Source organism: Fulmarus glacialis, unplaced genomic scaffold, assembly GCF_000690835.1.
Source record: "Fulmarus glacialis isolate BGI_N327 unplaced genomic scaffold, ASM69083v1 scaffold20259, whole genome shotgun sequence".
In the NCBI taxonomy this organism is placed as follows: Eukaryota; Metazoa; Chordata; class Aves; order Procellariiformes; family Procellariidae; genus Fulmarus; species Fulmarus glacialis.
The window spans coordinates 28,649-54,119 of NW_009231673.1; the positions used below are offsets into that span (position 1 = coordinate 28,649).

The following is a 25,471-nucleotide window of genomic DNA, read 5'->3' on the forward strand; positions in this document are numbered from 1 at the left end:
TTCAAGTGATTGTAAAAGGTTATATAATAAGTAGTTGTATACATTGCATTTCGTTATGCAGGTCCCAGCATGATGAAAAGATGACTGCCTTTTTCAGCCACAACTTCAGTGAAGATAGATGGCGCAAAGCTGCTTTAAAAAACGCTTTTGCATTGTTGGGAAAACAACGCTTTGAACAATCAGCTGCATTTTTCTTGCTAGCAGGTTCACTGAAAGATGCTATAGAGGTATCCACTTTTGAGAAATTAAGTTTCAGTTTCTAATTTGACCTATGCAGCTACATCCTCACAAGCTGTTCTCTGCTGATGTTTTCACAAATAGTGGCAGTACAAATGTTACGGTATGTCCACACACGACCCCTCTGTGCCCTGCAGACATACCATTTACCTCCACACTACTGTGAAAAGCAGCTTGAAAGCTGATCTGAAGGCCAGAATAACTGTTCAGATACATCAGTCCCCAGTGGAAGCACTCTTGGGAATACCAGTCATGACCCTTCTGGCAAAACTTTCTGTTTGATCAGCACAGTTAAGTTGTAGCACTCTGTTCAGCCTCCAGCTATTCTGCATGACCTATTGTTACAACATTAAGTAAAAAAACAAGTCCCAGAGTTCTCTTCTGAAGCAGCCCTAGTATTCCTTTTTAGTGGAGCCTGGAGGTGAGAGCTGTAAGCAAGATCATAACCTAAGCAGTACCTCTCAGGAGAGAATGGGAATTGCAGAACCTTTAGTTATCCTGCTTATTTATATGCAGTATGTTTGTCTTTACCTGAGAACGTAAAGAATTTTCCTCAGAGATGTAGTTTTGCAGATGAGACAGTATGAAGAATATCTTACCAGTGATGTATTAACATTGAAGTTGGAAGTGACATTTATTCTACTAGGTAGAATAAAAATGAACACCTTTATCTTTACTTCTGCCATATTAATTTTTGGCATGCTGATGCTATGCATATCATAATTCCTGAAATAGAAGAAAGTACACCTCTTTCCAAACACGGAAGAAAATATGTTACTTAGATATATATCACTTAGCACATTTTTGACCCAAAGATGAATATATACTTTAAAGAACAGATATGATGAGAAAAAAATTACCTGTTCTGTAAACATGTATTACTATTCACTTCATTGTTATTTTAAAGAAGTACCTTTACCTCTCAAAGCAGCCTTTTCCCCCCCCTTCTTATCGTAGGTGTGCCTTGAGAAAATGGAAGACATCCAGCTGGCTATGGTTATTGCTCGTTTATATGAATCAGAGTTTGAAACCTCTGTCACATATACCTCCATTCTTTATGAAAAGATTTTGGGTTGCCGTAAGGATGGAGCTGGGTTCAGCTGCACTAAATTGCATTCTGATCCATTTCTGAGAAGCATTGCATACTGGATAATGAAAGATTACAGTAGAGCACTGGACACATTATTGGAACAAACACCTAAAGACGATGATGAAAACCCAGGTAAGGGAAAAGCATTAGTCTGATGGGACAAACTTATTAAGACAAAGTAGAGAAGGAGAAATACTTCTGTGTATGTATGCAGTCACTTCTCCTGAGATACCATTATGCTGAAATCATTGGCTTATGCACTGGCCTGCACAATTTCTACTACTTCTACTACTTGAAAAAAAAAAAAAAAAAAATTTTTTTCCAATTTCTTCCAAGGACTTGTCTCCAACCCCCCAACACCGAACTTAGTTCTGCTGTTAGATAAGCTCGGGAGGGCCTTTATTGTTTGGTACTTCCCTACAATACCTCTAAACTACTGAATGCTGGCTAGTCTTTATTCCAGTGGACTTAATTTCTCATTCTTGCTTCTAGGAATTAGCAGTGTTCTAGCAGGATTTTCTGTCCTGTCTCTTCTCAGATTAATTTAAGTGACAGATGGCTACATAGGTTTCTGTGGCATATTCCTTCCCTTGGGGAAATCTCTGCCTGGCTGATCATCTCACCTTTTTTTAGGCTGAGCTGAGTGGAATATAACAGTGAGGCAAATGAGAGAATTTAGTATCTTTCTACTCATCCAGCTCATACCTTTAATCTTTTTGTGGGGAATAACTAATTCTTTCATTTTGTTTTGGCAACTAGACCCAAAACTGTCTTTGTTTTTGTGTTTTGACAAATCTCTGTAATGCAGGAAATACTGCAAAACAGAATAATACCATTTTTAACAGATAGATGTCATATCTGTTTAATTCCTTAGTTATCGTCAAGTCGTGCAATCCTGTGGTATTCAGTTTTTACAATTATCTTCGGACCCACCCTTTGCTCATCCGAAGATACTTCAGCTCACCAGAAGGGACTTTGGCCACCTTAGGTCTAAAAACTGAGAAAAGCTTTGTTGATAAAATTAATCTTATAGAAAGAAAATTATTCTTCACTACTGCAAATGCTCATTTCAAAGTGGGTTGCCCTGTACTAGCTCTTGAAGTGCTTTCCAAAATTCCAAAAGTAAGAAAAAAGTCTACTGTAGCTGCAGAGAAAGATTCATCTAGTCCTCCAATACAGGCTGGTGTTTCAGATTCCAAAGCGCTAAGGGATGGTGCTGGAAGTGGTGATACAGACTGGTCAAAGCCAATTTCAACTTCCTTTGCTTTGGAGAATACTGTTGAATCTTCAGCACAATTTGACTGGAGTCAACCAGCAGTAAAATTTGATGAGCCCCTTACTCTTGATTGGGGTGAAGACAAAAATGGGTCAGACGAAGAGGACAAGGATGTTGGTATAATGATGAAAAACGCAAAATCTGATTCTAAGAATGCAGATGATGATGAGAGTCCCCTAGACACCAACATCCCACAAACGCCACAAGGGGAGATTTCTGATGCAGGAGACACTGAGGTTGATGTTATTGCTGAACAACTGAAGTTCAGAGCCTGTTTGAAGATCCTTATGACTGAACTGAGGACTTTGGCTACAGGTTATGAAGTAGATGGAGGAAAGCTCAGATTTCAGCTGTACAACTGGCTTGAAAAAGAGATTGCTGCTATGCATGAAATATGCAACCATGACGCAGAAGGCAAAGACTATTGTAAAACATATACCAAAGTAAATGGGGATCTACTTGATCATGACGATATTATGGATAAGCCAGACATTGGTTCGTATGAACGGCACCAGATAGAAAGACGTAGGTTACAAGCAAAACGAGAACATGCTGAAAGACGAAAGTGGTGGCTGCAGAAGAACCAAGCTCTTCTAAGAGTTTTTCTAAGTTATTGTAGTCTTCATGGGGCACAAGGTGGTGGTTTAGCATCTGTAAGAATGGAGCTGAAGTTCTTGCTGCAAGAATCACAGCAGGTAAAACAAATTCAACTAATTTCTATTCACAAGTGTGAACGGTTCTGGACTGTCAGTTTTGTCAAATGCTTAAGTTTGTGCCTAGATAGATGTTTCTATGTTCTGCAAGTCTAATGGTCAAGATCATTTTAATGTTCTCGGAGAAAGAACTTGGTATTTAAGTGTGCTGCTTTTACACATCCTGATTATTTGGTTCTTAAGAATCTGTTATAAGATACTGAGGATTAGGCTACCTATAATTATGGAATATAAATGCTGCTGTTTATATTATAGCTGCAGTATTATATATGTGTTCCAATGAAATCGTAATTCTGATCACAATATTCTGGGTACCTGTATAATAAATTAAATTCACAGTTGCTGAAATATGACAAAATCTCATTAAAAAACCCTACACCTCTGTAAATCATGCAAGGAAGGGGATCTTAGCTGCAAGGCTCAACAAATAATACCAAATCAGATAGGGTAGTGGTCCCTTTTGCTATATTATGGCATTTTTTACATTTATTTCGTACAAAAAGAGGTATTTTCCAGCAAATGTTAATGACTAACCTTGAGCTACAGCAGATAATCTGATACTGGGCAAGTCATTTAACTTGCTCTAGTCCTAGGATTTCTCACATTTCAAATAGAAGCACTAGACAACTGTGTTGGTGGTACTAGGCTTAGTACGTACTTCTAAGAATAAAAAAAAAATTCTGTTTGTTTCCACTTGAGAAACTCAGATTAGTGCAAATTTGACTTTTGTTATTAAACTCAGACCAGTGAGTATTATGTTAACTTATGCTATTGCAAGTGCATTTTTAATTAGTGTTTCTTACTAGATAACCTCAACACTTCCTAATAAACTACATAAAAATACTCTTCCTGCACTAAATCAAAAAGTGTTCCAGCAAACTTGGCTATCAGGTCTGATCCATGTTATTACAGTAAATAACTTAATTTTGACATCAGTCACAGTAAAACCTTGTCTGTACTGAGTATACAGCAGTGGAAGAGGATAAATAACCCTGGGAAAACATTTAAGATGTAAAATTATCGGTCTTTTAAGCTTTTTTCTCAAAGCAATAATTTTAAATACAATCTTTTCTTTTAAACAGGAAACTACTGTAAAACAACTTCAGTCTCCACTTCCGTTACCCACAACACTACCGTTGCTTTCTGCAAGCATAGCATCCACAAAAACTGTGATAGCTAATCCTGTGCTGTATTTAAACAACCACATCCATGATATTCTTTACACTATTGTGCAGATGAAATCACCACCACATCCTAATATTGAAGATGTCAAGGTAATGAAAAGCTTTCAGGAAATGCTAAATGATTTTTTATAAAATGGGGGGTGAGCATGCGAAAAATAAAATGTGGTGTTTGAGTTAACTTTTCAACACTTACCCTTTCACAATACTGACCTTCTCCCTTAAGTCTGGCGAACTGAAAATGCTAGTTAACCACTTGCTTTCTGACATCTTTTTGAATCAGATTAGTTCCTGATTTCATCCAAATTCTGGTCATTCTCAGGAAAATATTCCCAATGTGAATGTTCACTAAAACACTGAATTCTTGGCTCTTAAAACAACATGATCATGTAAGTTAACTAATTATTATCATTTTGGTCAAATCCTGTAGGGAGATTAATGAAAGTAAAGATGGGAGACTGTAAGTTACATTATAACTTTCTGTTAATATAGATATTATAAACCTTACTGTAACACAAATTTCCTCAAGTGTACTGGTTTTTAAGGGATTGTGGTGAATTACTTTGTCTGACTCCATACTTGGGGGGTGAATAAATTCTGTTCAGATTCAGTAAATAGAGGGGGGAAAAAAGTCAAAGAGCCTGAGACTATGACACAGTTAATTAGTAAGAAACTAAGTTGTTATTTTGTACATGTCGATCAGTATTCATATTCATTAAATTAATTTGAATTTCTACTGACTAAATGAAAGTAGGGAAAAATTAAGAAACTAAATGGGTTGTCCCACTGCAAGGCAGTTAAGTTTCTAAAACTGTAACCCAAGCTCATTTACATCTCATTTTCTCTCTTACATCAGTTGACTCCTTTTCCATCCTGCATTATGCTACAGCAAGCATCTTTCTTACTCTAAAAACTCATACTTCACATGTGTTTTCTTTTAAAAGAGAATTCAGAAAGAAGAGCTAACATTTCCTAACTGCAAAACAACTATTTAGATAATTCATAGCTTTAATCTAAGGTCTAGCATTTGATTAAATGGAAAGATGGTAGGAAAAGATGGAAATGAACACTGGGTGGGTTTAAAAAAGTTTTACACTTTTAATGGTTTGACAGTACCATTTTCTTCACATTGTGGATTTCATCAGACTTTCCAAGAACTCCTTGCATTTATTCTGTTTAAGAACTGGAGTGTTTCTGTTGCATTGTGAGGCAATAATGGAGTGTTATTCTTGTTACTCCTGGAGACTTCTGGAAATTTATAAGTACATAACTGAGGTAAAAAAGAGATTATAGATAAAACAATCATACAATGATTACACCAACTTTTGTATTTTATGCATATTGAGCAACTACTACTACATTGAACTGTGGTGTTATATAATATGGCTTCCAGGAACCATTCTATCAAATTCAGTATCATAACAGGACATACTTAATCACTCTTTCAGTATACTCACTCATTGCGGCAGTTCTATGTTAGAATAAAGTTAATTATCTTGACATAATATTAGAAGGTTTTCACTGCAATCAAATGATCTTGAACAAGCAGTTGTGATTTTCAAAGTACTATATTGTAAACTTAAAGTAACATTCAGTTACTATTTCCTGCACTTGGTTTATAACTAGGACATTCCTGCATAACACATTTCCAGTGCTGTTTAGAAAGAATTGTAGTTTACTCACCTTTTATATATAACTTACATATAGCTTATTGGCTCTTTTTATTTTAGGTGTACACACTTCATTCTTTAGCAGCTTCACTTTCCGCATCTATTTATCAAGCACTATGTGACAGTCACAGCTACAGGTAAAAATGGAAGTTTTCTTACAGTCCTACATTTGGAGTATACTTTGTGTATCCAAAATGGAAATTCTTCATGCATGTGTCTAAAAAAGGGATTAAATATCTGTGTATGGGTATAGATACTTACACAGTTTACACATTGCTAGCTTTGATACGCCAGATAAGTTTTACACAGGTAAAATAACACCAATCATTTAGATTCCTTTCCAATAAATAATAGGAAAATCTGGTGTCACTCTCACTTGGGATGCTTCTGAAAAATATTTGAATGCTGTTTTCCACAGCATATTCATTGCTGAATGCGGGTGCAGGGGAAGCATTTGAGCCTAACTGAAGTTAGGTTTCAGGCAGTTTATATTCCAAAATGGAACTGGAAGAGAATGTTGTAACAAGATTAAAAAAAATTCTTCAGAACAAATATATTATTAAAATTTTTGAAAAAGCCTTTTTCATATCTGGAGCTACGCACATAACATATTAAAATTGATAATGCCACATGGAAACATTTCAAGTTTTAATAAAAAATGTATTTGTATACTGTGAAATTATAAAATTCTTGACTTAGTCCTATAGAATTTTAAATGTTGCATTTTCTGGTTAAAATGAGAAGCATGTATATATACACTATACTGTAGTACAAAAATACTCTAAAATCCTTTCTTAACAGAAAAAAATTAATTTCTATTTAGCAGCCAAACAGAAGCAAATCAGTTTACAGGCATGGTTTATCAAGGACTGCTTTTGAGTGATCGACGTAGACTGAGGACAGAAAGTATTGAAGAGCATGCAACTCCAAACTCATCTCCTGCTCAGTGGCCTGGTGAGACAAAAATAAGGTTACTTTTGGCACCACTAGACCAGCTCCACATTTCAAAATTATTTAACTGTCCTGTAATATGATGGATGTAATGATGGATGATCAATGATGGATAAGTGTTTCTGATTTAGTTCTCAAATTAATAACAGACTTTAACTTTTTTACATATCAAAACAAAAATAAACTTTCTATATGGCAAACATCTTGCTTAAAGAAGAGACCACGATCTTTAGGGTAAGCTCAATAACCTGATAATTTGTCATCCTAAAATGTTTTCCTCAAGTCTGCCTCACCCCCTAGCAAAGCTATTTCTGTTAGCTGTTTCTACAGTACTGTCTTACATCTATGCTTTACTTGGTATAGGTATCAAAACAACTATTCCCAATGTACGAACATAAATTTAGTATTTTGAGGTCAACTGTGGAAACAGTGCAGGAATTTCATAGGCAAGCTGAACTGCCCATAGTATTTGCAGAGAGGTACAACACAAAAGTCCCAGACCCAAGAAAGCTTTTTTTAATATTGATCTTTATGATTTTAAGAAAAATATTAACAGTATGTTTCATCTGAATAAAAGTATCATGTGACTATTAGTATATGTTTAACATAAAATGTAGAGATGAAACATTTCAGTTTTTTCCATTTGTGCTCCTACTCATTTAACATAGAACTTTTCCTCTATTCTCTTTGCAGGTGTGAGTTCACTTATAAATCTCTTAAGTTCAGCTCAGGATGAAGATCAACCAAAGTTAAACATCCTACTTTGTGAAGCTGTTGTAGCTGTCTACCTGAGTCTCCTTATACACGCCCTTGCAACCAATTCATGTAATGAATTATTTCGACTAGCAGCCCATCCTTTGAACAGTCGAATGTGGGCTGCTGTTTTTGGCGGAGGAGTAAAACTTCTTGTAAAACCTCGAAGGCAGTCAGAAAATATTCCAGGTACTTGGTTCTCTAAAGGTCATGCTAATGATTTGCATTTTATACCTTTTAGTAACCTAGGAGGAGAGATTTCCTTCCTTTTAAAGGCAAAAACCAAGTAACAGAATTTAAGTATCTACTGGCAAGAAAACTGTTAGATTAATTAAAAAGCAGGAAAAAATATTAGTCTTGCAGTTGTCCTTTGTAATGGCATCCAGCACATTTTGAATTTACCATAAAAACTGTACAGTTATTATATTGCTAATATTACTATTAGATGCTTACTTGTAACACTTTTTAGGACTTTCAGTCATTATTTTTTAGTGAAAAAACCAGATGGTATAAACCGGTGTTAATACCTATGGTTTTCTGTATATGAGAGATGAGTATTATTGTTTAATGACTGCAGTAACTTGGAAACAGTATTTCTGAAACCAATTTCTATTGCAAGATACGATTTCACCTTGTGCAAGACCACAGAGAAGAAATATCAACTTCATCTGTCAGAAAAATAGTTCATGCATATGTAAGCTCCAACTAAAACAAGGAATTTCACAAAGACAGATGAGCATGTCTTAACATACTGCATGAGGAAAAGCAAAAGTGGAGATTGAATTAAGGCTCTGGAGACAAAGGCAAATACAACCATTTGTCATAGACTTCACACTGCGACAATACTGAAAATCATGTCACGTAGCCTTTCAAAACAACAATAGGCTTGAAACTTATGCAAAAATTAGATGTTCCATATCTGAAATATAAAACAAAACAGTAATAAGGCAATGCACCATTATAAGTATGCCCAACAGATATTTGTCATTCATGGAATAACTTAAACTCATTTAGGGCAGTTATTTTCACAAGATGTTAATATAAATAACTTACATAAAGTCATGTCTTCATTTGAGATGTATTCTGTTTTCCTTTAACCTACAAGCTGCTACAGCTTCTGATGTTTCAGAGGATGGTAATGAAGGTTTGTAAAAACTTGCAGTGTAAATGAATGTTAGTAGTGGCTTTTTTTTAAAAAAAAAAAAAAAATCTAGCTCCTTTGTAATAAAGTAAGTGTGATCTTCAGTGTTGCCTGGCCAATAACACTTTGAAAAACAAATTCCACATTAATATTTTGATGACTATTAAGACATGTTAAATCATAACACTCTAAAATAGACTTCAGTTGTCAAAAAGCCTGTCTATATTAAAATTTTCTTCACTATCTTAAGAGTTCTTTGGCTTATATTTTGAATAACTACTGCTACTTGTGCAGTTTACAGTTTAGTGAAATTTTATATATTACTTTTATTTCTCAACAAAATTTCTTAATTTCTTTCTTGAGAAATTTTTCGGCTAAAAGCTTTTTACTTAAAAGCTACATCTCCTGAGAACTTAATCCAGATAATAAAATGTATTTCTCATGATATATCCAATGTATAGATGCCACAGTTATTGAATTTATCATAAGTGAACTTTTTGTATGACTACACTTACTTTATTTAGGCCGGCTTTGATTTCTGAATCAGTAGAAATTAGTACCAATAACATAGAATCATTAATCATAGAATCATTAAGGTTGGAAAAGACCTCTAAGATCATCGAGTCCAACCGTCAAATGGGTTTAGTTGCTTCAATTATAAAATACAGCCATTTCTAAAGATGCAATATTAATATCAGCTTTTCAAATCACCTGAATTTAGCACCACCTCTTCCATCAGAAGAAATGGATAAACATCGCCGTCGGTTTAATATGAGAATGCTAGTGCCAGGAAGACCAGTAAAAGATAGCACTGTACCACCACCTGTACCTGCAGAAAGACCCTCTTACAAAGAAAAGTTTATCCCTCCAGAACTCAGCATGTGGGACTATTTTATGGCAAAGGTAATTTAAAATGGAAAATGTAAGTTACAGTTCATAAAAGCATGTTTCTTCTCTGTTAAGTTTTAAAGGACAAAAATAATGTGAAAATTTTGAGTGTTCTTCATAGTAAACTGCAGAATATCATCCTCGTAATAAAAGATGAAGAACCTACAAGTCTATTACTTAACTTTGAAAACATGTCTCTTGCCAATGAGAGATTAACACTTTGCCCCTTGTTACTTGTTTATGTTTTAGGGAAACTTATTTATAAGTTAAGCTGTTGTCATTTAAACTCTATGACAGTGATAACTAAAGTAAGAGTTGAATATTAGGAGATCAGAAAATTGCTTTTATACCAGACTTTTATTTTGTGTTGCAGCCATTTCTTCCTTTATCAGACAGCGGTGTTATATATGATTCCGATGAAAGCATTCACAGTGATGAGGAAGAGGATGATGCTTTCCTCTCTGATGTACAGATCCAGGAACACAAAGATGCCAATTCTTACAGGTGAGCAGAAATTGCCACTATTTTAGTATAATTATGTCATGTGCTTACCTTTGCTTCCAAATTAAAGAAAATACAGGTCCTTTGCGCCATCCAGTTTAAGTCAGATAATTTTAGTACTGTGGATAGACTTATCTGAGGCAATGGGATTACAGAAGTGACAAATTCTTATCACAGTAACTTCCCCATTTGCTTGCCTGAAAAAATGGGATTAGGAAGTTAAAGCTGCGTGGTTTGCCTTTTTTGGAGAGGGGGAAAAAACAAATAAAAAACCCCCTATCTTCATTTTTAAGACACAAAGAACATGAGTTACTACAATGCCAGCTCTAGAATGATGTTTTAGGCTATTGATTCAAGCATGATCTTTAGTTTTCTAATGAGGGGCAGATTAAATAGAACACTTAAAGAAAATGTTGCAAGATAAAATGAAATAAAGTGGATAATCTCAGCATTATAATAATGGAGAAAAATGATAGCTCTTTTATGTGTTCCTCTAGTCTCTTATTAGTCCTTACAGCTATACTGTATAGGATTTGTATCTTTAATATCTGTGAGATTTTCAGTGTGAAAGCTTCTGCCATGAATGCCAAACTCAAGTAATGTCTTGTCTGTATTCATCGTGATTTCATGGAGAATTTCAGGAGGTGTTTCAGGGGGCTTGTACTTAATTCTCAGTCTTGCAGAGGCTCACATATGCATGCTTTTTTATCTGGGGGAAGAGTACAGTAATCTGGGATTTGTAAAAGAGAGAAGGGGATACTATCTGTTACAGCGAGGTGCCCTCAGAGGCACCCGTATGTTGCATAGTTGATATGTAAGTAGCTTTCTCTGTGTGTCTGGTAAACCTCAGTGAACCATCTACACTGTTCTTCTAATCTGTCTATTTGGTAGAAGGAGAAAAATATTCTGCAGATAACTGTGTTAATGTTGTTTTAACACAACTAAATCTATTCTTTTTTATACAGCTGGGCTCTTCTGCATCTGACAATGGTAAAATTAGTTCTGCACAATGTTAAGAACTTCTTTCCCATTGCTGGTCTGGAATTCACCGGTACGTTAAATTCTGCTTTACATTTTAGTTTTCTGTGTAAGTGGCTTTCAGTCAGACTTTGCTTTTTAATTTTCTTTTTTAAATTTAAATAATTTAATACATTATTTTTTACAATTGCCAACAAGTACATTTCCTTTCAAGACCTTTTTTTTTGGATGGTTGTATTATTCTGGTTTTTATACACACTGTAACTTAAATGATTTTTTTTTTTCCCTCTAAGACTTACTTTATTAATATTTCTGTTTAGATCTGCCTGTCACATCACCATTGGGCATTGCTGTAATAAAAAATTTGGAACACTGGGAACAGATTCTTCAAGACAGAATGGACCAGTTTGAAGGCCCACCACCAAACTACATCAGTACTTATCCTAGTGACCTTGTTGTAGGTGCAGGACCAGCTATTCTCCGCAATAAAGCAATGATTGAACCTGAAAACACACCATTCAAGTAAGTATTTTTTTCCTAGCAAAAACACATTCTTTGTAAAGAGTATTTCCACGTAAAGTGCAACAGCCAAATGAAGGTTGGGTAGATCTTAGTTCTAGCCAATGCTTTACAGAAACCACTTTCCCACAACCCTTTGTTCCTTCTTATGCAGCTGTCTCCTGCAGCAGCCTTTACTTATTCTGCTGCACCTTTCACAACTGCAGCAAGAAAGGAAAATAAAAAAAAAAGTGGAGCTGGGAGGACTACAAATCAAAGGCAATGGCTGCTGCTGGGAAGACCCTATTCAACCTCTTTTACTATTCCTCCAATAGCAGTTGTCTCCCACCCTACCTCAGCAGCAAAAGAAGAAAGTTATATAACACATGCAGATGTCAGGAGGAGGAGAGAAAGGAAGTTGTAGTACAGTCCTTGTAAAGCCAATCCTCCTGCGTTTAGACCAATGTCATGCTTGCGAGGTATCTTTAAATGCAGATAGTGAACCATGTTTTCAACTCAAAAATAACTTGCTTTTCTCAATATACTAAGATACAACTTTAGGTTTGCTCATAATATATGACTTTGGATTTGCATGGTTGATACTGCTGTAGGATTTTATTAAAATATTCTTAAAAACATGCACTGCTTCTTTAGAAATATTTGTCCTCAAATCTGAGGCAGTGAATTTTATTTGGCTCACAGATGAGCTAAATATTTGTGAAATCTTTTGGATACTGAAAGAAATACATAAGGAAATTCTGTAGGGCCAGCATAATTCCAGCAAAAGCAGTTTTAGTAGAGTGCAAATATAGACAAAAATGCAAGTCAGCAGATTAAATTGTAGTACTTGGAAGTTAGTAACAATAACGTGGCTTTAAAAAAAATGCAAGAAAAAATATCTCTTGATATTTGTCTTGAACAAATTAGAGCTTAAACTTTGGTTGTTTGTTTTTTTTTTTTCTTCAAATTGGAATTTCATCTAAAGTCATTCAGAATCTTTCTTTAGATTTTTTTTTTTTTGTCCACCTTTAATTACATTGAAGCTTTTTGCTTTTTCTTTTTTTTCCCTTTTTCTGTTTTATCCAGATCAAAGGATTATTCAGCTCTTCCAGCAAAAAGGCTCTGGCATTTTCTTGTGAAGCAAGAACTTCTTCAGGAGACTTTCATAAGATATATATTCACAAAGAAAAGAAAGCAAAGTGAGGTAAACAAAGGATGTAATTTTTTTTTAAAACAAAACTCAATTATAACTGTTCCTCAGTCTCTTCAGTATTTCTTTTAATTTTCCTTTCCATTTTTTTGTTGGCATTTCAATTTCCTTTCTTTCATTTAACAGTGTTTGGATTTTTTTTTTTAAATCAACATGACTGTCATGTTGTTTATTGAAATATCAACTGAACCAAATATTTTTAGACAAGGCGTATCTCACCTTACCTTTATGTATTTGAATACTGTCCTAATAAAGAAAGAGAACATTTGCGATAACGGTAATACGTAAATAAATTTGAGTATTCATATAATATTTTTTTGTGCGTCATATTGAAAAAGAAATTTAAATGAGCTATTACTTTGTGTATATGTATATATGCATGAGTAATATATACATATAAAAGTAAATATATAATATGGGGCTTTACGAATTGTACCAGTTACAACTGTAATGAGTTCTAACTGAAAATTTAAACCAACACATAAGTACCACGGGAAATAAGTATACTATTTAATATCTTTAAGAATTCCTGTAAGTATGGAGTTTGTGTGTGTATTACTCCTCCATTTATTTACTATATCATACATTTTGTGTTCATCCAAGAGGCATTACATTTTAAGTGAATTTGTTTAGATTCCTGTCTTAGTTTCTGTGCTTTTTATAAAAAGTTAAAAATACATTTGTCATCATTTACTGACAGAGTGGCCTTTAAAATCTAGTTTGGAATGTTTCATTCTTTTTTTATATTTGTTTGTGCATGTGTTTTGTGTTTGTGACTGTGTGATGTTATGTAGTCTGTAGAAGATCGTGTGGAGCAGGTCAAACAAAACTGCGTAGCAGAAGATCACAAAACCAAGGTAGTATCCCTTCTCCCAAACCTCTAGCACATTCTTAAAAGTTCTGTGGAACTGGCTTTTCTTTCTCTAATGTGACTAACAGAAGCTATATGTTCTGTGTAGTCTGTGTGGCAGGCTTTTAATCAGTGAATTAGCTTTGGATGTCCTGATAATTGGGATGAGTGAACACCTTGTAAATAGTGTTGCACACACAACTTTGTGTTTCTTACACTCAAATATAACTTTTGGCTTCTAGAACACTAAAGAGTATGAGAAGTCTAAAGTTTAGCTTCCTAAACAATGCTGAGGCCACTGAACTTTTCTTGCATGAATTTTGTATAGATATTTGCAGTCTGAATGTACCACAACAAAATGGATTTTCATGCTAATTGAAATTTCTTATAAATGTTTTGTAGGTTGAAGCAGATCTTGGCTACCCTGGAGGAAAAGCAAAAATCATCCACAAAGAATCAGATATGATAATGGCATTTGCAGTTAATAAGGTAAGCCTCAAATACTACATTAAGTATAATAAAAAGATCTTAATTATAGTTAGTATAAATTTTCTATTTGCGCTGCATAGGCAAACAGCAATGAAATTGTTTTGGCATCTACACATGATGTTCAAGAACTTGATATTTCAGCTCTACTGGCTGCTCAGTCATTTATATGGATTGGGGAAGAATATGACAGAGAGTCTAAAAGGTAGGATTGTTTCTTTGTGGTTATATTAAGAGTATTGGTTTACTGTGGGGCTGCATATATAATACCTGTGTAAGCGCAAGCAGATCATACAAAAAAAAAGTTAATTACTCTTCTTCAGTAGGTTTCGGGTTGCTTTAAAAAGGAGTGAGGGAAGGCAAAAGAATAATTACTATCTTGGTTTTAAACATGAAGAAACTAAAGTTTTGAGGGTTTGAGTATTCTGGGCATGTCTGCACTGCACAGTGAAGTAAAATCCCATTAGCATAAGCTAATAAAGAAAGTGCTACCTTAGAAACACTGCAATTGCATCATTGCAGTATTGAGGCTAGTTGTGGTAGCCAATGCTAGTGGTATAATGCAACAGCCTGAATTACTGTCTCCTCCATTATTGTGCTGGGAACTGTGAATGTATCAGCTGCAGCAAGCATTCATCTGTACCATGCTCCATTGCACAGAACAGATATACACACAGACACGCAGATCAGGAATATTCCAACAATACTCTTCTCAAGAGAGCTTATATTCTCAACATCTGTCTACCACAGTTAGGATCATCTGTTGAGGTTAAACACCAATAGCTTTGGAGCACATGGAAAACGTTTGTACAATGTAAGTGCAGGAATTATCAATTTATAGTCTCATTACAATCACTTCCTCTACCCCCTGCCATTAGGTTCTTGACAATGAGATAAGCAAACAGCATTGGTAGCAAAGAAGCATTTGTTTAAAGCAGAACACTGCTGTTCTTTTACAGTTCTGATGATATTGATTTTCGTGGTTCTACCACAACACTAACTCAGTCAACTGCACCATCTTTTGGAGTGAATCAGATACAACCATCCTCATCTATGCCATGGTTAGGCAGTGGTCAAACTAGCACTGGAGCTGGCGTGGTAAGTACTTGTTGCATGCAATTCAGGAGACTGGTACTTTTTTTAGTGTATTATTTAGTAGAGAGACCTAGTGTGCATTAGTCATAATACTGTTAATTCAATGTTGACATAAAAGGCCTACAATGACCAAGATGTGGCCAAAGAGAAAGCCAAACTAAGCGTTTTCTTGTATACTGTGGCATAGAATTATTGTGACATAGAAAATAATGGGACAATCAGGTTTTTCTCTTTTTTATGGGAACTTTGAGGTAGGACCTGGAGTTTCTGTGGACAAAACAAACAAACAAACAAAGCTAACTAAAACCAGAACGATCCCAAACTTTAAATTCTTGCATTGGGACTAATATCAAAAGCATATACATCAGCATGTGCTTAAGTTCTTTGTATAATAGAAGATGTTATTTATACTATTTGAACTTTCATGTCTAAAAAAGCTGTCGTAAACAGCTTTAATTACTATACTGCAACTAAACATAATTAGATGCAAATAATGTTAGCTTAACAGTTTTTTTTTTTTAACTGGGGGACAGTCACTGTATAGTAGTATAAACAAAATTGAAGACTGTGTTTGTGTCTTTTTTTCAAAATTATTTTAATTTTTATTTGTTTTATATGAAGCTTATTAAAAGAAATCTGAATAACGTCAAGAGAATGGCTTCACATCCAGTCCATCAGTATTGTAAGTGAATCACACCTACTAGTACGGAGTAGATAATTTTCTATAAAATACTGTAGTATTAATGAACATCTATCTTTTAATCTTAGATCTTACAGGAGCACAAGATGGTAGTGTTCGAATGTTTGAGTGGACAAGGCCACAGCAATTGGTATGCTTTCGGCAGGCTGGGAACGCCAGGGTTACAAGAATGTATTTCAATTCCCAGGGCAATAAGGTAAGTACAACATTTAGGATTTTCCCCTTTTTTTTTTTTTATTCATAATGAGACATTTGGTTGTGCTGCGACCTCTAAACAGTTTTAACTGGTGACACACAAAAACTGTTAAGATGTCCTAGAACAATGGCATAAGCAGTATCATATCATTCATTTTGGCTGCATATGGAAGATTTGTAATAAACACTGACCCTTATTCTCCTTTCTCTTCTGTCAGCTTCACACTGCTATCCCGTATCACATTTGCCGCATTTTCAGACTTTTTGTTCTACCTGTTCTGAAATCTGTGTTCCCATGTGGTGACCTTTTTAAATGAAACATTTAAAAAAAAAAAAAATATTAAGCTTACTTACTTTGTAGAAGCAAACTTGTATCAGTCTAGGCACGGGTCTTCAAGAAGAGCTTCACACTTTGCATTCTGGCCAAGATAAAGTTTTGACATTATGCATTACCTAGAAGATATATGTAATACAGCCTATTAGTTGAAGAACGTAAGTATACGCCGGTACAGTGGAGAGCAAAAAGAGAGTACAAGACAGTCATACACTTCAGCCAGAAATGACTCTGTGAGATATATGAGATGCAGAAAACGGAGTGGACAAAGAAAGAAATTGGGAGGAATACCCACCTCTTCGTTTTTTCATGCCCATTCTGTTATTTTAGCAGGTCTTGTCTGCATTTTACTGACAAACTGTTTAACTTCATTATAGTTAAAGGCTATACAAAGTGGATTAAAGGAGTTTGGGCATGACTGCAAGATAGCTATAAAACAGCAAAGGTCAACATTTAGAAATAGCTGGAAATATAAAGTATCTCCCAGCATACCTATTTCCAGGTAGCGTAAAATCTCATTTAAACTCTTTAAAAATTAGTGTTTTGATTATGTATTGAGATATTGCAATCTTAACATCACATGGGAATCAATTTTAAGTAAGAAATTAAGATGTACTAGTTGTCCCCACTGCTTCACATGGAGGTCATTCAGGCAGGACTCATAAAACCTGACTAAAAAGAGAAAAATACAGAAAATAATTCTAAATATTTCTAAATATTTTGTAAAATACTTATAGGTATAGAATATGCTGTGTAGAATATACAGTATTAATTGTTATACGTTTTGGTTAACAAATATAACTCAGTCATTTTACCGTTCATGATATAGTACAGTCCTTCCATAATTGTTTTTATCATGCTTTTATGGCATACTGTCATGCATCTTACTTTACTAAGCATTTTCAAGTACAGTAATGATGCCTCTGTAAGCTTTAGCATTTAACATTAGGATTTGAAAGATAAGCTTCCACACATAAAAGGCCTCCATTTCCAGAAAAGAGTTAGGTATGTAGAAGAGCATCAATCATTAAATAATCATTAAACAATCAGCACTGAACTCACTTGGCTTCTAAACTACTTTTTTGTACCTGACAATCATTGTTGTTGATACTTAATCTGCAGGCAATGGTTTGGTGTATTAAGTGGTTTTTTTCCCTGAAGTCATGAAGTAAGCATCCAGTAACCAGTATGTTATGCTAACAAATGCAGTTTGTTCCTTGCAGTGTGGTGTTGCTGATGGTGAAGGATTTCTAAGTATTTGGCAAGTAAACCAAACCACCTCAAATCCTAAGCCCTATCTGGTAAGTAAACAGAAATTTTTATTTTTACTTTTTTCTTTTTATAGAGGAAAGTTAAGACTTCAGACAGGCTAAAAGCGTAAGAGTTTCACTGAGACGTTTTTGATTTTGCTGCATTTTAATTGGAATACTTTATCGAAACAACTGTAGAGTTTCAATGATACGTTTTTGGAAGACTAATTGTACGATAACCATAAGTTTGCAATGTAATTAAGAATACTACTTCAGCATTACCCTTGATTAAATTAAAAATCAGAGCTGACAGTAATGACTCTACAACCCCAAGACTTAGTAAAAATACACTTTTCAATTCTTTTCACTTCTTCTTAACCGTATATGAAGACCGTGCTTAATTTGAAATTCAGGCTGTTGTGTTACACTATATTGTGGATTTGTTATAGTTCACTTATTTTGGTATCTGTTTATTTTACTCTGGATTTTTAAGCCATTGCTCCATTCTCTGTGGTTTCAAACTGCATTGCCCGTCAGTTTTTAAACTTTGTTTAAAAGACAGCTTGTGTTATGCAATCAGTGACATCAGACTGATAGTAACTTTTGATGCAGACTACGACTGGTAAGATTGCATCTTTTTTGTTTGTTTTGTTTTTAATAGAGTTGGCAGTGCCACAGTAAAACCACAAGTGACTTTGCATTTATAACCTCTTCAAGTCTAGTTGCTACATCGGGACAGTCCAATGATAACAGGTGTGTTTAAAGAAACAATGAGGAATTTCAGCAAAGCTACCTATTCATCTCCATTAACTTGCTAGGTTTTGTGCATTGATGAGTGGCTGACGTTTTAAGGCTTAGTGTTCTAAGCTTTGTTACAGCTTGAATTTGCCAGATGATTTCTTTGAACATCATTCCTTCAGTTGCTTTTTTCCCAAATTTAGTTTTTGTGAGGAGTGGTCAACAGTTAACCAATTTTTTCAGGGTGTATTCCAAATGCAACTAGTTTGACATGATGCTGTTTGCTGGGGGGAGAAATACGCTCAGCAAAGGCAAGATAATTCTTTTTCTCTGAAAAGAATAATTTCTATAATTTCTTGGTACAACCTAGGACTAGTACACATTAAAAGTAGAAAGTATAGTTCCACTAAGAAGCATAAAAGAGCATAGAAAAAATTAAAGCTCTTAACTCTTTACATATGCTCTCCAATGACTGCAGAGAGTCAAGGGCTCCTTGTTCAGTTCTACCTTCTAGGCTTTGACATAAAATGTGAACACTTTCTGAGTCATGTCACCCCATGAATCACTCATCAACAGGCCATAATGACTTTTTTTTTTCACCCATCAGAAATGTGTGCCTCTGGGACACTTTGGTTTCATCTGGTAACAGTCTTATACATGGTAAGTACTGCAGTGAAATTTAAACCTCTACTTCTTATTGGTTAAGGAAATATAGCACGTGTGTGCATTTGGGGCAAGGGGAAAAATTTGCACTGGGGAGCTGGTCTAAATATATCTTGCACACTAATGCATGCACCAGAAAGGTACTATATAATCTCTAGCATGATGTTAATTTGCTCTATATAGAGAAGTATGAAGAAAGAAGGTCATACACAAAGCTGGTTTTGTGACAGTATTAATAAAGTCTGAAATATCTGAATACAGCCCTGAAAAAAAAATTAACAGCTGACTAATTAAGGCTGCATTATTGAACTCTTACGTGTATGCAGGCTTTAACTTAAACTGGCACTTAATTAATATATCCAGTTCTCTGTTGAAGCATAGAGGAAAAGCCAACTGTAGGTTAATAGTAGAAGCAACTCCTCCTGTCTACTGTCCTTGTCTTTCAGCACTTAGACTGGATTCTTAAAAAGATGTTTGTGTCTATTTGACCAAGTTCAATAATTTCATCTTTGCATAACGAACTAAAGCAAAATTCTATCGTGTTGCGCTACGAAAGAAAAGTACATACAAATCCAAATATAATATCCTGTGTTTTTAAAAGAGCAAATTCCACCATCATAAACATCTGCAAACAACCACAGTACCTGAATAAGCAATAGGTGCATTCTGAGATTTATATTTTAAAACTAGCAGATTGCACAGAAGTTTAGCCTGATTTTAAAGAAATTGAGTCAGGGCTCCTATGAAAAATAGGTTAGGAAATTATAATATAATAATACATACCTATAAGGTAATTAATATTTACTTTAATTTTTTAGTTCAGCTATACTTTTTTAAAACTCAGGAATTTAATTGAACTTAATATAGTGAATTTCTCAATTTTTTAAATCCAGGTATGTGTCTGCATTCTAAAATAAATTAGACTGCATATCATGCTTTCTTTTGCATTAGATCTATATAGCTCTTATAAGAGCAAAAAGTTGATGTTACCCATATAAAGGAACGTATCTGTCATGGTAGAAAATATTCAGATAATAATTTATAGAAGAAATGCATTTTAAGATCGAAAGCTACTTACAGTTTCAAATCTATTAAATTCTGACATCCTCCTTCTTCAGCCTTCACTTGTCATGATCACGGTGCCACAGTACTTCAGTATGCACCAAAACATCAACTGCTAATTTCTGGAGGTAGGAAGGGATACATCTGCATCTTTGACATCAGACAGAGGCAAATCCTTTACACCTTCCAAGCACATGAATCAGCTGTTAAGGCCCTTGCACTGGATCCCTCTGAGGACTATTTTGTTACAGGCTCAGCAGAAGGTAACATGAAGGTAAGGTATCGAAGGAGCTGAGTTGTATAGGAGAGTATTTAGCTGAAGTAGTGTGTTGACATATGTTGATCAGCATACTGTAAATAGCCAGATGAATGCGGTACCAAAACAAAAGTAAACCCAAAAAACCCAAACCTACATTTGATATACAGGATGCTTGCCTTAATGTTTATAATGTAAACTTAAATATGCTAACATCCTTCTAAAGCAAGTAGGTTTTGTTCTCCGTTAAAGAAGCTTAAACAGTCTTTTTAAAGTTGTGTGACTGAAGTTTAAGTGGACAAAGCAAAGTGCATGATCTCAAATCTTAGCTTTATTTTTCTCTCTTAAAAATGTTCTGGTTTTGCCTTTGGATATTGCTCTTTGTAATACAAGGGGCGCTCAGTAGCTTCAACATCATGTAAAGTTTCTGTAACACCAAGTTCTGTTTTTTCTCTTAATGCTGTAGCCCCAGACAGCTACAACAAAAACCCAAAACCCTGTTTTAAAGGGCTTATTTCTTGAATACTAAAGGAATGAAATACAAGAACATGGTAAAGAGAAGGAGAATACAGTTTCTTTCCTTTTAGCTGGACTACATACTGTTTAATAGGTGCTTTCTGTGCCTCCACACACTTCGTGGCCTGGTCTTGATGATGACTCCTGCAACTTAGGACACAACAGACAGCTTAGACAGCTGTGCTACCACTCTGCATGCTTATTAATTATGCAGCTTACTCTGTGCAGCATTCCTTAGCAGAAAAGCATTTCCAGCTGCTGGAAAGCTGACAATAGACATCTTGGATAGAAACGCAACCTGTCCATTTCTGCAGCTTTCATGTGGGGGAAGCTGGGAGGGGCACTACTGATCAGGTAACACAGAGTAGCTTCACCCTGCTGAGTAACCAGCTTGTCCACATTAAGGTAGCCTTACTCTGTCTTGCCTTATGCTTCATCAGGAGCCTCTCAAGACTCTTGGACTTCTTGTAATTGTTGCTAATACACAACAAAAAATACCCTTTATCTTTGCTGAATAGGGTTTAGAACAGCCAGAAATCTGAAACATTAGGGAAAAAAATACAAATCCTAATTTTAATCTCCTTTTGTCATTTGTCATTCTTTTGATACAGGTGTGGAGACTGACTGGCTATAATTTAATTCATTCATTTAAAAATGAACATGCTAAGCAGTCCATTTTCAGAAATATTGGTGCTGGTGTCACCCAGATTGAAACTGTGCAAGGCAATCGTATCTTCTCCTGTGGAGCAGATGGCACGCTGAAAATGAGGGTTCTTCCCAATGCTTTCAATGTACCTTCAGGCATTTTTGACATTCTGTAGTGGTATGTGAGGTAATCCTGTTTTTATATAATGTCCCTTTAAGTAGCTAAAAACACAGTGATATGCACTGTGGAAAGGAAATATTCTGTTTCCTTTCAAAGCAGTTACTGCAGCATTAAGTATTATGGGGAAAAAGATTTAAAAAAAAGACAAAAAACCCCCCAACTTTTACAATACATATATTTTGAGTGTGTCCATAAGGATCACTGGGGTGGAAATGCATGTACTGTATTGTAAAAGCAAAGAATTAAACACAGTACAGCCAGTCATAGGTGAGGTTATTGCTCAGTAACCCACAAGCTGCATTTAGTAAGTGTATTGTAAAGATTCTGACAATTGTCAGCACTTAACAAGCACTGTGGCTCTACAACTCAGTAAGCATTTCTGATGTGATTCTGATTATTTTTATTCCAGTTTTTCCCACTAATTGAAGCATGTGTACAACTTCTCATTGTAAAATAGTTTAGTTTTAATTAGGGGTACTCAGTGTATTTGATTTTTGCAAGAAAGTGTAATGGATGCAAATGCCGTGGAACATGTGCAATCAAGAACGTACTGTGAGATGTATCATTTTATGCTGAGATTTTTTCCCAGTTAGTATTAATACACAGTTGATACTGTAACTTGCACATCAACACATTTTGAAATGCGATGTTTTTTAATTTGCACACTATTTTCCTTTCTATGTTTTCTATTGGACACCTGCCTTTACTTTAGGAATGTATTGTAAGCACTAAATGTTTGTAGTGAAGACATCCATGATTCTAGTCAGCTTTCAGTTTTGAAATTTATTTGTCCAGAAAATACTTCACTAAATGAAGCTGTTAAGAGAATATAAATAGAACGTATAATGCCACATTTCAGATGAATGTCAGGCTTTATGTGGCCAGCTAGTAAATAGTGGATAAAACTGGTAATTAAATTATTACCACAGTATATTGTATAAACTATGCAGAGTTCAATATTGTTTGCTTGTAATATAACTAGCTGCTGTTGTCAGATGTATTTTTCTGTTGTAAACAAAAACCATGTTCTTAAGAGACTGGAACCGATGTCTGCGTATTTAAATGTTAACAAACTGTCTTATTCCTCTGATGAAAATTTTGATGTCTGTGCTGTATTGTAAAATACACTAGAATAAAAAGCACCTTTCTCCAAAGGTGATTTTAAATTGCAGGCTGTGAAGTATGGGAAGTATGAAAAGAAAGAAGAGTAAATGTCATTGTTTAGTTTTCCCTTTGTAAGTTAAATAAATTACTTTTATTTCATGGAACAGGCCAGTCCAGAACTCTTCCTTATACTTTAATAGGTTTAACTAAAGCTCCAGTAGATTGACTGGATCGTGCCTGAGCTAGCTTTAACTTGACCTCAGACTGTACCGAGATAAAAAGGATTAGCTGTTTGCATTTTATTTTCAGCTGTCCTAGAAAAGCACAAGGTTAACAGAATTTAGTTCATCATCTCCAACAAAGGCAGCTGCAAGAAACACAGCCTGGTTCTGTCACTGAGAGGCAGAATTTGCTGGCCCTCCTTCTCCAACAGGTTGATCTGAGTGGTTCAACAATGACAGTCAGAAATTTAACATGATTTAAGATAGGCACATTATCTAGAAATTGTCACGTCTGGCTTGAACTGTATTTGTCTAAGTATATTGCCAAGCTTTTTTTTTTTTTAAGCCAAAAGGTCTACTTTATTAGTACCATAATTCAATTTTTTAAAAAACCACCTCCAACAAAAAAACCCCAAAAACCTACCAACCAAAAAAAAAAACCTACATCCCACAAAAATCAAAAGAAGCCCACATACACAAAAAAGCTCTGGTCTGTGAAGTTCTGCGCTCTTTATAGGTATAGATAGAATTCTTGGTATATGAGTTTTGATGTGTATACCAGTTCAAAGGATTAATTATGCTGTTTTGTTTCCCTCTGCAGCTCTCTCCTTAGCATGCAAGGCCTGAATCCAGGCTTTAGTGAAACCAGCAAGTATGCTGAGAAGAGAGGATGCAGCCCAGGCCCAACCATCACTGTATCACACACTGAAGCTCAGCTGTAGCACATTTGCTAGACAAGGTTCTGCAGGCACAGACATTCCCAAATTCATTAATCCCTTTGATGGTGCCTGGATGTCACATAGGTATTAAACAGCTCAGTGCAGTTCAGGGTTTAAGTGATACTTTGCTTCTAAATATTTGTATGAGCTCTGTGAACTTTACCAATATACACAGGCAGTTTAGAAATTCAGGTAGGGGTTTTCTCAGAGTGTGATTTTTTAATTTAGATACACAAAGCAACAGTAGGGATTTATGTTTCAATGTTAAATTTAGAAATATGAAATACCAGAACAAAATTAAAATCAGAGAGTTCCTATTATTTCTCACCTCTAGCTCTCAAATGTTTGAATGTGAGTGGGCAATCTCTGAATTAAGATTAACAACAAATTAAGTCACTATGCCTATGATGAACACATGCATTCCTGTTCCAGCTATTTTATTTTTCTAAGAATAGCAGCAAAAAAGTATACCCTTCATTTTATGATTTCATTTGTACAGATGAATGCGGGGAAAATTTTTTTTAGAAATATACCTTACTATAATTAAGTATAGTTATAAGCAAGTTACAGTGGTATAGTTTACATGGCAGTGAGGGGCAAGGAAGAGTCTGCAGCAAGACAAGCAACTCAAGCACTGTTAAAAAGGGAATTTTAATCATAACTTTTACATCTTTTCTTCAATTTTATACCTCGTTACTTTTTTTCCCATGCTCCATTTAACTAAATACAATTTAATGTATATTCAATATTTAATAATGCAATTATTCCCATTTTCCTTGTACTTGGGCTGGAATTTGCTTTTGAATATGTAACAGTTGACTGGACTTGTCAAATTTGAAGCTTTCTGCTTTTTCTCTATTTAAACAACTATTTCCATCCCCATTATTTTTAACAGCTGTATATCTTTGTCCCAAAAAAAAGGTTCACAGAGAATCAGTGGAAAGTATTAAGTGAAAAAGGTATTTGTACACAGAAGTTCCTTATATAGACATTTATACTAGACCATAATCACTGACTAGAAAATTATTGCAGGTAAGATGATTGCATCTGAAATTTATAAATAGTCTCTGCTGAGCACATGACCATGGAATAATCAATGTACATTGATATAATTATTAGCTGAAAACGGGAAAAACAAAAGCAAGTCTGTGCTAACTGAGTGCCAGCTGCAATATTGAACAGCTGTTCTTTTAAAAAGATGAGAATGGCCTATATAATTGAAGTCTGTTTGTACAAATCTCCCTTTTATGCACACTCACAAACCACCATCAGTGAACAGAAAATTATACCAAGTGAAGAGACCCCCATGTGTATATCATATAGCTTTAAATAATCTATTTAGTCAAACGTGGCTGCCATACATGACATG

At 34.9% G+C, this 25,471-nt stretch overlaps 1 protein-coding gene across 3 annotated transcripts in view; it reads left to right on the forward strand.

Moving 5' to 3' along the window:
• The window catches only part of DMXL2 (Dmx-like 2), a 47,203-nt gene extending 24,603 nt beyond the window's left edge, over positions 1–22,600 (forward strand). For 2 of the 3 annotated variants that reach the window (XM_009584661.1, XM_009584662.1), the window contains 22 exons: positions 62–227; positions 1,195–1,459; positions 2,202–3,298; positions 4,399–4,590; positions 6,228–6,304; positions 6,994–7,121; positions 7,812–8,060; positions 9,734–9,915; positions 10,274–10,404; positions 11,367–11,452; positions 11,700–11,901; positions 12,964–13,081; positions 14,340–14,426; positions 14,507–14,628; positions 15,383–15,521; positions 16,140–16,200; positions 16,287–16,414; positions 17,971–18,048; positions 18,659–18,750; positions 19,343–19,395; positions 20,517–20,734; positions 21,844–22,600. In XM_009584661.1, the coding sequence (XP_009582956.1) occupies positions 62–227; positions 1,195–1,459; positions 2,202–3,298; positions 4,399–4,590; positions 6,228–6,304; positions 6,994–7,121; positions 7,812–8,060; positions 9,734–9,915; positions 10,274–10,404; positions 11,367–11,452; positions 11,700–11,901; positions 12,964–13,081; positions 14,340–14,426; positions 14,507–14,628; positions 15,383–15,521; positions 16,140–16,200; positions 16,287–16,414; positions 17,971–18,048; positions 18,659–18,750; positions 19,343–19,395; positions 20,517–20,734; positions 21,844–22,053 (4,081 nt within the window). In that variant the 3' untranslated portion in view covers positions 22,054–22,600. Of the gene's footprint in view, positions 1–61; positions 228–1,194; positions 1,460–2,201; positions 3,299–4,398; positions 4,591–6,227; positions 6,305–6,990; positions 7,122–7,811; positions 8,061–9,733; positions 9,916–10,273; positions 10,405–11,366; positions 11,453–11,699; positions 11,902–12,963; positions 13,082–14,339; positions 14,427–14,506; positions 14,629–15,382; positions 15,522–16,139; positions 16,201–16,286; positions 16,415–17,970; positions 18,049–18,658; positions 18,751–19,342; positions 19,396–20,516; positions 20,735–21,843 lie in introns of all 3 variants that reach the window. The other variant, XM_009584660.1, reaches the window with a different exon arrangement.
• The last annotated feature ends 2,871 nt before the right edge of the window (positions 22,601–25,471 follow it).